Source organism: Vombatus ursinus, unplaced genomic scaffold (genome assembly GCF_900497805.2).
Source record: "Vombatus ursinus unplaced genomic scaffold, bare-nosed wombat genome assembly UNPS02014807.1, whole genome shotgun sequence".
Lineage (NCBI taxonomy): Eukaryota > Metazoa > Chordata > Mammalia > Diprotodontia > Vombatidae > Vombatus > Vombatus ursinus.
In genome coordinates, this window is record NW_020954585.1 from 60,909,602 (window position 1) to 60,927,004 (window position 17,403).

At 41.1% G+C, this 17,403-nt stretch overlaps 1 protein-coding gene across 1 annotated transcript in view; it reads right to left on the minus strand.

Annotated features, from left to right (window-relative positions):
- Positions 1-12,932: 12,932 nt before the first annotated feature.
- Positions 12,933-17,403, minus strand: part of LOC114052308 (von Willebrand factor A domain-containing protein 3A-like) — a 64,776-nt gene continuing 60,305 nt past the window's right edge. The window contains 3 exon segments of the mRNA XM_027874857.1: positions 12,933-12,981; positions 14,362-14,459; positions 15,358-15,484. Of these exon segments, the coding sequence (XP_027730658.1) occupies positions 12,933-12,981; positions 14,362-14,459; positions 15,358-15,484 (274 nt within the window).

Below are 17,403 nucleotides of genomic sequence, written 5' to 3' on the forward strand. Positions count from 1 at the left end.
CTTCTAAAGTCCCATTTAGGTCACTGCCTCCTTGCACCTGTTGAACAAATTCCACAATAACAACAACAGCAAATCACCGTCCCCCCCCAAACAAACAAACAACAGTTTTTAAGAAAGAAACTAGTCATATATCCATAATAGATACCACAGGTTCTAGGGCTAACTTCATTTGGCCTATAAATTGCCAAACCTAGGTTTGCTGGTGAATTTAACTTTCTTAGAACCCCAGGGCAGGGGAGGGAGTGTCGGGGTGGAAATTACTAATATCTCCAGAATGGTTTCTGCATCTTGAGCCATATATGGCTACCTCAGCTCCTCATTCAGCTGGTGGAATTCACTCTAGTACAAGGATTTTTTTTTAAGGGAGGGGGAGTTGTCTCACATAAAAAGCCCCTGTAGAGGCAAAGGGAGCCTCAGATTTGACGACTCCATCCGGGGTGACCCCTGGGAAAATCTGTGGAGCAGCTACTTTTGGCTTCCCGCCCTTTGCCACCGTGCCTCAGGCCTCAATTCTTGCGGTACTAGGCCATCTCTGCCTTTTATTCCTCTCTAGGCTGCAGTCCTGTTCCACCTGGGCTTTCACTTCAAATAGGTACCTTCATCTCTTCCATCCCCTTTGTAGTTTCCTTTTATGTATTATCTTCCTCCATCTTGAGGATGGAGACTACCTTTCTTTCTGCTTATATTTGTATTCCCAGGCTTAGCATAGTGCCTGGAATATTCTTTGACTTGACTTTTAGCAAGGGATTCAGAGGCTGTAGAGCTGAAAAAGCACCTTGGAAATCAGAAGGTCACAGTCACAGCATCATAGATCTGGGGTGGAAGGGATATCAGAGCCCTTAGGCCGTGCTTCCTCAGCAGAGGGAGACAACAGGTAGGGGGATAGGGATGAGGCCCCAAAGGTCAGATGCCTTTGCCTCCGGCTCATTTGCTGGTCCCAAGAGAGTACCAAGCATGCTTTCCCTCAGTCATCTCCTCAGCCTGTTTGCCTTGTCTGACTCTTTGTGACTCCATTTTGGGATTTTCTTGGCAGAGATCCTGAAGGGGTTTGCCATTTCCTTCTCTAGCTCATTTTACAGATGAGGAAACTGAGGCTCAGTGAGGGTAAGTGACTTGCCCAGTGTCACACAGCTAGCAAGTATATAGGGTGAGATTCAAACCCAGGTCTCCAGAGTGCAGCTCCAGTTCTCTTGTCACACTGCCATACTGCCTCACATGACATTTTACTTTCATCTTTTCATGACACCTGCACAAATGACTAGTGCACCGAGTAACTGCACAACAAATGCAGATTTCCATGAAGTCAAGAGCTTCTCTAAATTCTTGGGTAAATATTTGTTGAATTCAACAACCACTTACTACGTGTCTACTGTGTGCAAGGCATTGGGGATTCAAAAATGAAAAACAAAGCACCCAGTCCCTTGCCTTCAGAAGTTTACAATCAAGAAATTGTGAAGGAGGGATGTGACATTTAATTATGGTATACAAGGTAGAGTGTGGCATCTCCTCCAAGAAGCCTTCTCTGACTACCCAACCCTGTGCTCAGTGGAGGTGCCACCTGAATCGATCATTAAAGGAAGGGAAAGACTTCACAAAGCAGAGATGAGCAGTGAATTAATTCTAGGCAGAGGAGGCTACCTTGGCAAGGTCGCAGAAGCAAGACTTAGCATGGTAAGAAAAGATGGGGACTGGGTTGTTCCTGACCCACCCTCTTTTAATTATACCAAAAATGTGCAGGAAGGAGAGGAAAGTGAGATTAAGCTGGAAAGGTAGGTTTGACATGAGATTATAGAGATCTTTCAATGGCAGGCTAAGCATTTTGTCCTGTCCTTTAGGTAACAGGGAACCACGAGGCAGTTTAGAGGGGGCAGGGAGAGGGTTGGACCTGGGCCTAAGGATGATTATTTTGGTGGCTGCAGGAAGTTCTAGCCCCAATCTCTTTCTGAGTTCCTGTCCTGCATCACCTACTGACTATTGGACATTTTGAACCAGATGTTCCATGGGCATCATGTCTGAAACAGAATTCATCATCTTTTCTCCAAACTCACATTTCTTCTTAATTTCCTATTACCATGGAGGTCTCCACTATCTTTTCAATCAAACAGGTTTGAAACCTTAGTATCATCCTCTACTGTAAAATGGGGGTGATAATAACACCTACCTCACAGAGTTGTTGTGAGGATCAAATGAAATATTTTTCTTTCCTCCTCTGTCACTCCCTTCCTTCCTCTCTTCCTCCCTCCCTCCCTTCTTTCCTTCCTTCCTTCTTTCCTCCCTCTTTCTTTCTTCTTTCCTCCCTTCTTTCCTTCTCTTCTCTCTCACTTCCTTCCTCCCCCTCTTCCTCCCTCCTCTTCTTTGCTTTCTTCTTCCTTTACTTCCCTCTTTTGCTCCCTGCCTTCCTTCCCTCTCTTTCTCTTTTTCTTCCTCCCTCTCTTTCTTTCCTCTTCCTTTCTCCCTTTCCTCTCTCCCTTTCCTCCTCCTCTTTCTCCCTTCCTCCCTCTCTCCTTTCCTCTCTCTCCTTCTCTTCTTTACTTTCTTCTTCCTTTCCTTCCCTCATTTCTTCTTTTCTCCCTTCATCTTTCCTGCCCTTCCTTTTATCCTTTTCCACTCTATATCCAATCAGCTGCCAACTCTTGCTATTTCTATTTCCACACCATTTCTCACATATACTCCTTTCTACTCACACAACCACCACCTTAGTTCAGACCCTTATCATCTCTCACCTGGACTACTGCAATATCTTCCTAGCTGGTTTCCTTACCTCTTTCCATTGCAAACCATTTTCCTCCAAAGTGAGTTTCCTAAAGGGTAAGTCTGACCATGTCACTGCCCTTCCCCTCCTCTGGAAGATCCAATGTAAACTCTTCTGTTAGGTATCATTTAAAGTTCTTAAAGTTATATATATATATATATATATATATATATATATATATTTTATATATACACACACACACACACACATATATATATATATGCATTTTATGTGTATATATAAATATATATTTATATATATGTACACACATACATATACATATTTATTTCCTTCATAAACTCTGGGGTCTAGCCCACTTGCTGCTTTTCCTGTTTGACGCTCCATCTCCTTTTCTCCACGTTTACACTGGCTGTCCTCCATGCCTGTAAATCTCTCCCTCTTTCTTTAAGACTCAGCTCAAGAGTTTCCTGCCTAAGTTGTCTCCTGGTCCCTCCAGCTGCCAATGCCGTACCCTCCAAGGTTACCTTGTATGTGCTTTGCATATACCTATACGTGTGTTTTGTATGTACATATGTATTTGTATATGTGTCTCCCAGGTACTATGTAAGCTGTCTGAGTGAGGGCACTTTTGTTATTTTAATCCCAATGCCTAGTATAATGCATGCCACATAGTAGGCAAATGATAAATGCCTTCTTGCTTGCTTGACTAAAAGATGGGGATGGGGAGTGATCGGAGGCAGGAAGACTAGTTAGGAGTCAAGCAAGTATTTATTAAGTGTTTGTATGTGTTAGACACTCTACTAGGTGTTGATGACAGAAGTGAACCAGCTTACATTCTAGTAGGGAGACAACATGTGCCTATCTAAGTATAGACAAAACTACTTTTTATTCTACGACAGGTCTCAAGGAAGCAAACCAATGTAACAGACAAATGCATCATAAATAGGCTTAATCAATCATCCCTGGGGGATTTAGCCCAACAAATCACTCGCCAAGCATTGATATCCAGTTGAAATCTTGGGGCAGTTAGGTGATGCAGTGGATAGAGCTCTGGCCTTGGAGTCAGGAGGACCTGAGTTCAAATCTGCCTCAGACCCTTGACACTTACTAGCCGTGTGACCCTGGGCAAGTTACTTAACCCTGATTGCCTCACCAAAAAAAAGAAAAAAAATTAAATCTTATGGAAGACACTTACAAATGAATAATGTATAGTGAAAGGAGATAGTTTAGGTATAGCAAATTCCCTTAATACGGGAATATGGGGGGTCCATGAATAAAGAGTCTGTGAACTTGAATGGGAAAACAATTACATCTTCATTTTCAGCAACCTCTAATTGAAATGAACATGTCCTTCACTGATGAACACAAGCAACAAACCAAAATAATATTAGACTTTGTTACCAAGAGAAATCATGGATATTTTCAAATTACATTATAATTGTTGCAGAGATTTCAAAATTAATACCAATAATAATGATAGCACCAGCAAAAACAACAACAAAACACTTTAAAGTTTCCAAAGCATTTTGCAAATATTATTTTATCCTCACAACAACTCTGAGAGATAGGTATTATTATTATCCCCATTTTGTAGATGAGGAAACTAAGGCAAGTTAAGTGACTTGCCCAAGATCATGCAACTAGTAAATGAGGCTGGATTTAATTCCAGGTCTTTCTGACCCCAGGTCTAGCACTCTACCCAATCTGGCACTACTTTGAAATTACTGTAGTTTAAAAAAATATGTGTGTGTGTGTGTGTGTGTGTATATATATATATATATATGTGTGTGTGTGTGTGTGTGTATAATATATATAGTTATATATTACTATATCACAAAGTTTTTAATACTCTGATAACCATATTTTAATGCAATTGACTTCCTTTGTAATCCTAAATATTTTATTTTCTGTATTTAAAAACGTTATTCTGAGAAGGGGGTCCGGTCCATAGGCTTTGCCAGACAGCCAAAGAGGGCCCATGACACACACAGAGAGTGAAGAAGTCCTGGGGTTAAGAACTTTGCTGAGGCGAGTATGTGGAGAGAGAGCAAGGAAGATTTTTTTTCCCCTTAGTGTTTTTTGGCGAGGGAGCAGTGTAATTGCATGATGATTATAAATAGCTCTTTATATAGCTCTTTAAGGTTTACAAAAATACTTTCCAGACTATCTGCAAGGTATCTCTTATCTCTGGGGTAGGTACTAGGGTATCATTACCCTCATTTTATTGATGGGGAAACTGACAGAGATGTTAAGTGACTTGCCCATTGTCACCTCATTAGTTAGTATGCATAGGAAGTGCTATTTGGACCCAGGTCTCTTCTTTCTCCAGGCTCAGTACTGTTTCCACGCTATACCGAGTGCTTGCAAAAACTGTGCTAGATAATGGAGGAAATACAAGGAGATTTGTATTTCTCTTTGGCCAATTCTCTTCAGTCTGAGAGGGATTGATATGTAATACACGAGGTAAGTATAAATATGACACACAAAAAGGCAACAACACAGTAAATACATAACAATTATAAAGCAGATCATCATAAGACAGGGACGTGGGGAAGTACTCAGTAGAACTACAGACTATCAGAGTAGGGAGGAACCTCAGATGCTGTCTAGTCCAAATTGTACCAAAGTGATGGTTCTATCGCCACCATTGCAACAAATGATCTTTCATCTTGAAGACCTTTAGTGAGAGCAGTTCGCTATCTTCCAAGGTAGACCACTGGATGACTCTAATTGTTAAGAAGTTTTGTTTTTTATTTTACTTTTTTAAATATGGAGCTTAAAATTACCTCTGGGAAAGTCTACCCATTGACCCCACTTCTGGCCTCTGGGACCAAACAGAGTAAGTTGAATTTCTCTTCCAGGTGACAGAGAGCTCCTTAAGTACTTAGAAGATAGCTAACTTTTCTCTCCCAAATGTTTTCTTCTCCTCACTAAATGCTAAACATACCCAACTCTTTCAACTAATCCTTGGGTGACATGGTCTCCATTTCCATCACCATTGTGGTCAGTTTCCTTTGGATGCTGTCCAGCTTATCTGTGTCTTTTGTAAAATATAGTGCTCCAAACTGAACATATTTTCTCTGTGTTCCTAGATACTGTATCTTTCTTAGTTCAGCCTAAGATTGCATTAGCTTTATTCATCTAATAAATTGAGCTTGTAGCCCACTGACTTTCCTGGAGTTTTTTCTTTAAAACAATTTTTTTTAAAAAAAAAATTAGTACCCTCCCAACCCACTCCCTGCCCCAGTTGAGAAAGAAACAAAAAACTTCCTGCTTCAAACATGTATAGTCAAACAAAACAAATTTCCACATTGGCCATGTCCAATGTCTGTTTGTTCTGCATGCTGAATAGTATGTTTTAAGTCCTCTGGGATTATCTCCCTGGATCTTTTTCACATGAACTGTTTGACCTGAACACAGGTCCCCCATCTCATACGTGTAAAGTTGAATTTTTGGAACCTATTAAATCTCATTTCCTTAGCTTTAGCCCAGCATTTTAGGCTGTTGAGATCTTTCTGGATCCTTATTTTCTCATTCCATGTGTTACCATTTCCCTCGGTTTCAGGCCATCTACAAATCTGATAAGGGTGCCTTATATTACTTGATCTTTTCTTCTTCATCTTTCCACTTACACTGCCACCCACTTAGTTGCCACCCTCACTACCTGGACTATTGAATAACCTCCTAATTCTGCCTGTTGTAAACTTTCTCTTCCTTTGAAGTCCAGCTCAGATGCCACTGTATCCCACGAAGCCTTCCTTGATCTCCCCCAGATGTACTTGCTCTATCTCCTTAAGCTTTATTATCTCACTTTAGATCCTTCCTTATTATTATCACACTCTACCATATGGTATGGTTATTTGTGAACATATCATTTAACTGCTCTCATTTTAGCTTCAATTTACTCATCTGTAAAATGGGAATAATGATACCTGCATATAGTACCTACCCTTTGGGATTGTTGTGACACTCAAAGAAGATATTATATGTAAAAGCATTTTGCCAACCTTAAAGTACTCTACGAGGTATTCCCAAGATCCTTATGTTTTAATACTCTATATTAGCATAAAACTTCACCAAGACTTTTGGGACACCCTACATAAATGCCGGAAATTGTTATTATTCCCATTTGACTGTAAGGTTCTTAAGAGTAGGCAGCGACTGTCTTTTTCAACTCTGTATCACTAGCACCCAATACAGTGCCTGGCAAATACTTGGATAATTCAAGAATCTGTAACTTCGTTGCTATTCCTTGCAATCAGTCATTCTGTGCTTTAGTAAATGGATCATAGACCTAGAACAGGAAGGAACTTAGAAGCCATCTATTACAACCCTTTCATTTGGCAGACGATGAAACTGAAGCTAAGTGACTTGCCCAAAGTGGCACACAGCTAATAAATGGCAACTTTGGGATGTGAACCCAGGTCCTTTGATTCCGAGCTCAGAGCTCTTTGTACTGTACCAAGTGTGAGCTGCTGTGACTGGGAATAAATGTCTGTGGACTAGCCTTCTGGTCCCATAACACGTAATTTGATAATCTGCACAAAGAAGGCATTTAATAAATATGTGCTGAGTGAATAAGCTTCTGAAGTTAACTAGGTTGGTCTTCAGACAAGACAGCCACTCCATCATTGGGAAACTGCATCAGGGCCTTTCTGGTTTGGCAAGACCTGTAAGTGCTTACATTTTATTGTCATTGTCTTTGAGGACCCAGGATCACCTTCATGCCACAATGAAGCATCAACATCAGAAGACTTCTATTTTTGTGGGGTGGGGCTAGGCAGTGGGGTTAAGTGACCTGCCCAGGGTCACACAGCTAGTAAGTGTTTTGTGTCTGAGGCCAGATTTGAACCTCGGGTCCTCCTGAATCCAGGGCCAGTGCTCTATCCACTGTGCCACCTAGCTGCCCCAGAAGACTTCTATGGAAGCTAATAAATGTGTGTTGCATTGAGCTGATCAGATCCATCTATACACAGAAGAATACTCTGACAGCGGGTTAAATCAATTACAAGAGGAAAAAGATGGTGGCAGGAAAACCTGTTGAAGGGTCTTGGCACTATTCAAGTGGGTGGTAATCAATCAACAAGCATTTATTAAGCACTTACTATATGCCAGGCATTGTGCTAGGTGCTAGGGATATAAATACAGAGAATGAAGCAATTTCTGCTCTCAAAGATCTTAATGGGGGAGACAACAGTGTATATATAAGTATATAAAACAACAAATACAAAGAAAATAAATAAATAGCAATAGGATTAGAAAGAAGGAAACCAATTCAAAAGATATTGTGGAGATAGAAAAGACAGGACCTGGTTACCGGATGTGGGAGAAGAGGGAGAGTAGAGCCAAGTATGGGTTAATTGTAGGTATATGAGTTTCACTTCTTTTTTTGACACTAGCTGTTGAGAGCCATCGCCTTCCTGAATAGCCACCTCCCTTGACTGCTGCTTAAAGGACAGGTCTTGGGCAGTTGGGTGCACTGTAGGGACATCTTTGTACAAAGTCACACTACGTAGTCTTCCTGACTTCCATAGCCAAACTCCAGGAAGTTGTTTGTACTCATTTCTCAACCCACTTTTAACTGGATTTCCAAACTCATCACTCAACTGAAATTGCTCTCTCCACAGTCAACAAAGATCTCGAAAAATCTAGTAGTCTTTTCTTAGTTTCCTCGTTCTTTTTGAACTCTCTGCAGCATTCCACGCTGTTGGCCACCCTTTCCTCCTGGATAATCTCTCCTTCCTGGGTTTTCATGACACTGCTTTCTCCTGGTTCTCTTCCTATCTGTCTGGCCCTTCAATTTCCTTTGCTTGTCTGTGTCCTGACTGTGAAACATAGGTGTCCCCTAAAGGCAGTCTTAGATCTTATTTAATTCTCTCTCTGTATCCTCTCAGGGTGTTCTTGTGAATAGTTCTGTTCCATTTTTATGCAGTTGACTCCCAGATCTCTATATCAAACCTTGATCTTTCTCCCGAGCTCTAGTTCTATATCACCAACTACCTAGTGGACATCTCCTCCTGAAGATAGATATCTCAAACTTAACATGCCTCATATGAAATTTTATTATCTTTCCTGTCAAACCCATCCTTCTTCTTAACTTCCCTATTTCTGTTAAGGACACCACCATCCTCCAAATCATGCAGGTTCACAACCTTCATCCTTCACTCTTCACTTTCCTGTCACTCCCCATATGCAGTCCAAACTCTTGTCAGTTTTGCCTCCATCTCACATTGAATCTGTCCCTTTTCCTCTACTCATATGGTTACTATCCCAGACCAGCCTCTTTTCACCTCTCATCTGGACTATTGCAATAGCCTCCTAATTGGTTTCCCAAAATTCAGTCCCTTCCTTCTCCAATCTGTCCCTCACACAACTGCTGAAGTGAGATTCCTAAAGTACAGGTCTGACCAATAACTTCTTTCTCAGAAAGCTTCCTCTGTTTGGCATTTTAAAGTCTTTAACAATCTGGCTTCAGCCTATCTTTCCAGACTGACTTCACACCACTCCTCCTTACACACTTTATGTTCCAGCCAAATGGGCCTATTTGCTTTTCCCCACATATGACATTTTCTGCCTCCATGCCTTTAAGAGCCTGTCCTACATACCCCGGAATTGCACTTCCTCTTCATCTCTGCCTTTTAGAGTCCATAGCTTTATTCAAGTCTCAGCTTAAATGCCTCCGACACAAGAACATTCCTGATGCTCTCCGGTTATTAGTGTCTTCTCCCCAGATATTGCCTTGTATATATTGTACATAAATAAGAATATATTTGTATTTTTTGTGAACATATTATTTTCCTCCAAGTAGAATGCAAACTGTTTTGTTTTTATCTTTGTATTCCTAAATGCCTATCATAGTGTTTGCATATAATCAGTGATTAATAAATACCTGTTGAGTGAAGAGTCATTAGCATAAATAACTCATGAAACACTACTAATTAGGAGAGTGAAGGTGAGTGGTGGGAGGATGGGTGTTTTTAGGCAAGTATAGCTCTGGAGAAGTGCCCTAGGTACCCCCACCCCACCCCCATCCAACAAAGCTAAGGGTTGTTATGGGGAAAGATTTTTTTTTTTTTAGGAGGAGGTTGTTATAGTGTAAGTAGCACTGTACTGGGAATTAGGAGGCCTGGGTTCTCTTCTCTCTGTCACTGCTACCTGGGAAAAGTCACTCACTAGACTTCACATTCCTATAACTGAAGAATGCAATGTAGAGAGAATAAAGTATAACAGACCAAGTGCTTCACCAGTACCCATGATATACCAAAAGTGCCAGAGGAAGGCTTCCAGACATTAGGTAGATAATCTTAATTAATTAATTAATCTAATTACCTAATTAATTAGGTAGATAATGGAAGGTTTATGGAAAAACCTGAATTGCTCAGGATGAAACAAGTTGGATGGGTTAACGTCTGTTTGGGAAGTATGATACTGTGTAAACAGCACTGACTCTGCCCCAGATCCTGGGATCTAATCCCATCTTCACTAACCTCTCTTGATCTCAGTTTCCTCTTCTGTAAAATGAGGAGGTTGGAGTAAATGGCCTCTGAGATCCCTTCCAGCTCTAATCAATGACCCTATGACCTGATCTCCAAGGTGCTTACGGTCTCTAACATTCTGGGGCTGGTCTAAGTTAGGTGGACAGGAGTGTGTGTCTCGAGACCTTGCCTTTGGGGAAAGGGACTAGGCGGCGTTTAGGGTCTAACCTGGGGTCTGGTTCTCACCGGCAGGGCAGAGGTGCGTCCAATCCCTATCCACAAAGGAGGATGAGGCTAAGCCAAGAGTAGCTTGAATGAAGCCGGTCCCCAAACTGTGGACATAAGCACACCCACCCACCCCCACCCCGTACCACGACCTCCTGGTCCCCGAAACTTTATTCCTGATTTTCCGCTAGTGCAGGGTCAATACTCCTCCCTAACTCCAGGTACTACATCCCCGCCCCTCACGCCACGTATACCCCGCACCAGCACATCCAGGCCCAGGCCCGAGTGCCTCTGCCCTTCCCTCATCCCCCCAGGTAATGGCTCCCAGCTCACCTGGTCCTTCTCTAGCTGTCTCGGCCCGGTGTTTGTGCTCCTCGGGCACCTGTCTCCCTCCTTTCTCCTACCTCCAGAAGCGGCCCAGCTGGACAGTGAGGGGCGGGGCCAGGGCTGGGATGCAACGGGCGGGGCCATCTCGAGACACGCCCAGAAGTGCAGGGCTCTTCACTTCTCACCAATTGATTTCCAGCTAAAGGGGACTCCTGGGATCTGTTCCCGAACCTTGAAGCAGTCCTGAGCACCTCCCTGCCCCTCTCCAGATGTGACCGAAACAGCTTGTATCCACTTGTTCCCCCATCAGAGGTACCAGAAAACATCTTGGGGCTGAGATAGAGTTGGGGTGTCAATCAGGAGATAGTTGTGGACAGAAAACGGTTTCATCTCCAGTCCTGGCCTCTGTTCTCCTGCATCCAACAATATCGAATCACTTGGACAGAATTTTAACTTTTGCTTCGAGTTTTGAAGTTTGGGCTCATCTCCAAATGGATTGCATATTTTGGTTAAAGCAGAGCACTTAGTAAACACGAATTAACCTGGGCATACAAACTCCCTTTGTATTGGGGTCTCTTCCCATTTTACAGATAATGGAAATGCTGTGATTCCCAAAGTGAGGGACAGAAATCGGGAACTTCCGAATGAGGTACTTTGCACAGCAGAGTCGACTCAGGCAGGATCTCCTTAAAATATATCTCCTGCTAAGGTTTTTTGTTTTGTTTTGTTTTTAAAATGGAACTACTATGCTTTGTGAACAGGACTCCATAAGAAATGATGAAATGGGTTCATAGGAAAGAGGGAAGACCTGTCTGAAGTGATGCAGAAAACATCTTTGGAAGACTTTAGAACTCTGATACATTCAGATAAACCAGAAATCTAGAGACTGAAGATGAAACGGGCCATCCATCCACCTTCTGTCAGAGAGGTGGTGGGCTTGAATTGCAAAATGAGACATCATTTATGAACATGGCCAATATGGAAATTTATTTTGCTGGACTTTGCATATGTGATGAAGGCCTTATTTTTCTGTTGTTGTTTTTTAATGGTTCAGTAGGGGGAGAGGAGGAAGAGATAATAAATGCTTGTAAAAATAAATTACATTTTTTAAAAGGCCAAGACCCTCTTCTACCACCCATCGGATCCAAGAGCGCTTCACATAAAGGACCAGTCTAAAGGTATTTTCTTCAAAAGAGAAGCATCACTTACAGCCACATGCTATTTCCTTCATCTTGGCAGAGACCCAAAGAAAAGGCAGCTATCTACACATTTTCATTTTTTTCCAAATTGAAAAAAACAAAACAACTTCAGGAAAGTTCCAAGCAAAACAGAAGACCTTGTTTCAGGCTTAGCAAATAGGTTTTCTTTCATCAAAGATTTATGAAGAAAGGAACAGTAATCATTTCTAACATCCTAAACAACAGTTTTGATTCTAGCAATAAGTAGCTTTGTTTCATAAATGACTATATAAAATACACACTATATATAATATGCAGTTTAAAATATATAATTTGATGTACAATGTACATCCTCGTGTTCATGTCCTTTGGCAAGAAATTTGCTAGACGAGATCCAAAGAGCAGCAGCTCAACTCATTTTGATGGGTGGGTGGATGGATGGATGGATGGATGGATGAATGGATTGGTCAATTGATCCTGCTGTTTTCCACTCCTTTCTCCAGAAGATATCTGAAGAGGGCACAGAGGAAAGCATGGAGGGGAAAAAAAGGTAAAAATAGGCCATTATTTGACACAAAACAAAACACAACACTCAAAACCAAAAATAACCTAGCCCAATTTTCATGGAGCCTATTTATTGGGACCAGAATCCAGAAACTCTCCCAAAACACAAATTGCAAATCCTGTAATTCTTCAACTCCCTCTGGTTTCCTGTTAATTAGTCTAGTGCTTGTGGTCAGCTGGCATTTTGGATTATTAATTACAGCTATGCAGGTCATCTTTGTCCCCCATCATTTCAGGTAACCTAGATTTGGCAGCACAGTTTTATTTTTCCTGCAGAAAAGAAACCCCCTGGAATTCTACAGTTGGAAAGTCTTACTGGTAGTAAGTAGCAGAGGTAGTATTCACACTCAGGTCTTTAGAATCCAAATCCTGTGCTCTTTCCACTACAAAAAACTGTCTCAGTTTTGCTAATATTTGATAAGTTCCCACAGTTTACCTGAAAGCTCTTTTCTAAACAGGAATGTTTACTTCTTCAATATTGTTCTTCTGTAGTATTTTTCTAATTTGAAAAAAAAAGGGTTCAATTTAGAAGGAAGGGAAATAAGAAGAAAAAAAAGGAGAAGAGGAAGGAAGAGGAGATATTGTATCTGTTCCTTCCAGAAGGTATGTGTCAGGATGCCCACATTTCTGAGCCTGACCTAGTTCTTCTGGCCACTAGCTTTTAGGGAAATAGTACCCTGCTAGTGATATGGTCCACCTTGGTGGGAAGCCAAATTGTGCGATGAACTAGAACAAATTCTCACTATCACCCCAACATGGCCTAAAGAGAAAGCGTAGGAGGTAGCACCTGTGACAAAGGGAGAGGAAAAAGGGGAGGAGAAGCAATGGATAGGATCATCCCTATGACTTTACCCTTGCTAGCTACATCACATTCTCATCTTCAGGATTAGGCCACAGAAAGGTTATGAAGTCAGTACAATTTATCATGGCCCTTTTCTTCTCATTCAATAAAACCTTCCTCCCTGTAGATAGCCAGTGTTGTGATGCAGACCCTTCACTTCTACTTAGTACCACTCAGAGAGTAGAGGATCTGAGAAACTTGTTCGTATTAGCATGTTAGTGAAGAATGCCACTAATTCTATGATATTATCCCTTCGGAAGATCGATTTTATTTTAAGAGGACCCAAAGAGAAGTAATAACACAACACAAAGTGATGATGAATCTCTTCAATAGTGGAATGTTAGACGTTGTAGCATTGGGGGAGGGGTGCTTCTTGCCACCCCCTATAAATTATACTATATAATTATATATTATACTATATAATTATAAATTATAATTAACATTTGCAATATAAATTCTAATTATACATTACATATAAGTTATACTAATAAAACCTCATTATTATTATCTCCACTTTACAGATGAAAAAACTGAAGCTTTGAGAGGTTAAGGGTTATCTAAAGGTTATCTAAGATCTCATCGATAGCAAGGGTCTGAGATGGGATTTGAACCCAGGTCCAGATCCAGTGTGTTTTCCACTATTCCACATTGCCTCTGACAGCACAAAGTATCTCTGTAATAAATCATTCTTATATAGCACTTTCTGTCTATCAAGCATTTTTCTTAGAAAATACCTATGCGCAATGTCATGTATTATTTTCACCAGTAAACTAAAAGCACCAAGGTGCAAAAGTAAATTATTGCATGGCTAGTAACCAGCAAATTCAGTATTTGAACTCAGGGCTTCCAAGTCCAGTGTCATTTCTGTTACACCCTTCTCTCTGTCCATGGTGAATTTACTCCACTCTACATGTAGCCCCTATCCTGTTCATTCTGACACTACCTGCTGTTTCCCATTCCACCTGTTTCTTTTTTTTTCCTTCTTAGTGTTTCTGGCATGAACATCCTTCCAGCGAAATATTCCCAGAGCATCTGTACCTGAAAGACTGGGCCTGCTTTAGGAAATGCTTGGCTTTGAGTATCTCTCGAACAAGTTTCTTTAGGTCATCTCCTTCAAATAATTGCAAGAAGGAATCCTTTGCAGGGGAAACAATGAGAAGGCCATCAGATTAAAGTCTTTTTTAGTATAACCTCCCACCCAATGTAGGAATTCCTTCGATTATACCTCTGACTTTAGCACAGCGCCTGGTACATAGTAGTTGCTTAAAAAATCCTTGTTGAAGGGCAGCTAGGTGGCACAGTGGTTAGAGCACCAGCCCAGAAGTCAGGAGGACCTGAGTTCAAATTCGGCCTCAGACCGAACACTCGACACTTACTAGCTATGTGACCCTGGGCAAGTCATTTAACCCCAATTGCCTAAAAATCAATTTAAAAAAATGCTTGTTGATGAGCTGACCTGCAGTTATACAGTCTTTGAACATGTTTGGGGAGCTCATTGCTCCCCAGCACAGTTCTTTCCATTGTTCATAGGATCACAACTGGAAGGGACCTTAGAGATTATGGGGTCCAATCCCTTCATTTTCTAGATGAGGAAATAGACCCAGAAGAGTTAAGTGAGTGTCAAGTGTTTGGTCAGAGGCTGGATTTGAACTCAGGTCTTCCTGACTCTAGGACCAGTGCTCTATCCATTGTGCAACCTAGCTGCCCCAGGTGATTATTTTTTTTTTTAACACAGGTCAGACTACAGATGGAAGTAAAGCGAAATAATTTTTAACTTTACTTCAGTCAAATCTCACTATAGCCAAACTAGGATTTTTACAAAACAATAGAAATTATGTCCCTACTATTCTCCATCCTCCCACCTTCCTTTGCCTGGAACTCAAAGGGAGAGAGGCCTGGGAAGCCAAAGAGTTTCTGCCTCATGTCCCTTGTATCTTTTAGCTTAAAAAAAAAAAAAGGTGGATTTTAAGTTGAGGAAGGTAAAATAAGTATTGATGAGGAAAAATATCCCAGGACAAAACTCTACAGACATACATTTTTTTCAGTAGTGTCTTCAGTCAGCATTCTATGAATCTCCATGCAGTCTTCCAACTCCATTTGACAGTGGTGGTAGCGCCCCCCAGTATTATTAGATAGCTTTTTCAGAAATGTAATCACTGATCTAGAGAGGAGTAAATCAAGACTGAAGTTGCTGAGTTATTGGCAGATGGTACAAGTTGCTAATTACTGCACATTAGCACCGTCTCATGATACAGAAAAATTATATAAAGGATATAACAATCATAGATGCAGGACTGAAAGGGATCTCAGAGGCCATCTAATACAACCATCTCATTTTATTTTAAAAATTTTGTCTTTTTCCATTTTATTTTTTATTCTTAATTTAACATATGCCAAATTAAATGACCATTTCCAAATACATTTTGGAAAAGGAGAAGATTGTACAGGAGTCTGTGAATCTCTATTATATAGAGTGCTTTTGTTTTCAAATGTATAATACATTCAACACCTAACTTTTTTTTTTGAGTAATTTTCTTTTTTTAAGGCAGTTGGGGTTAAGTGACTTGCCCAGGATCACACAGCTAGTAAGTGTCAAATGTTTGGTCTGAGGCCAGATTTGAACGCAGGTCCTCCTGACTTCAGGGCCGGTCCTTTATCCACTGCACCACCTAGCTGCCCCAACACCTAACTTTCAAAGCTGTCCTCCTTGTCTGTGTTCCTTTCTTGTCTTCCTTCTGTTTTCTTCTAGTGCCTTCCCCCTGAGATCATCTTCCATATACCCTGTTTTTATATATATATATATATGTAATATATATATATACATATCTATCTTGTTTCTATATAGTTATTTGCATGTTGTTGTCCTCATTAGAATGTGAACACCTTGAGGAAGGGACCTTGTTTTTTGCCTTTCTTGGAATACCCAGAGCTTAGTACAGTGCCTGACACATAGTAAGAGCTTAATAAATGCTTGTTGATTAACTGACTTCTATTTTTTGGGGGGGAGGAAGAGGGATAAGAACCTTAGTTCTATCCTCTTACTCCCTCCTACCTCCTCATTTAAAAAAAAAAGAAAATCAGAACCACTGTGATAGACACACACAACCAAACAAAACAAATTTCCACATTGTCCATATCCAAAGACATATCCTTCATTCTTCATCCTGAGTCCGTCTCAGGGGGTACAACCCTCTCATTTTACAGATGAGGAAACCATGGCCCAGACAACTTAAGTGACTGACCTGTCCATGGTCACTTAAGTAGGGTCAGAGGTGAGATTGAACCTAAGTCCTCTGACTAAGGAGGCACAGTGGAAACAGGAAGACCCGAGTTCAAATCTGCCCTTAGACATTTACTGACTGTGTGACCCTGGGCAAGTTACTTAACTCTACTTGCCTCAGTTTCCTTGTCTGTAAAATGAGCTGGAGAAGCAAATGGCTAAGCACTCAAGTATCTTTGCCAAGAAAACCCCAAAATGAGGTCACAAAGAGTTGGACATGACTGAAATGACTGAACAACAACCTCTGACTCCAATACCCTTTTCTCTCTACCATGCTGTCTTTTAGGCCGTATGAAGTATAATTAAGAAGGAAGCCACTAATACCATTTATAGACATGATCCTCAACCTTGTTATACTCCTGAAGTTTGCTGCTATCAGATACAATAGCATCCAAAACTTGTGTGTGTGTGTTTGTGTGCATGTGCACAAGTGCAAGGCAGCATTCAGCAAATTCTTTAACGAGGGTCTTTAATCAGCTCTGCTGCGTTCCATGACCATAGGATTTGTGTCTCTAGTTTCCAGAGAGTTTTTGTACATCATATGCATCACAGGATTTAGAGCTGGAAAGGATCCTAAAATTCATGTAGTTCAACCCTTTCTTTTCACAAAGTAGAAAACTGAACTCCAGAGAGGGTGGGTAACTTGTCACATAGGTACTAAGCAGTAGGACTGGGATGGGAAGCCTCGGTCCTCTAACTCCAGATCCAAGCTTCTTTCTCTTGTCCATGTGTGCCATTGATCATAGATTGGAGAAGGGTGGGGATTAAGAGGGAGAAAAAAATGTGGATGTAACAGAATG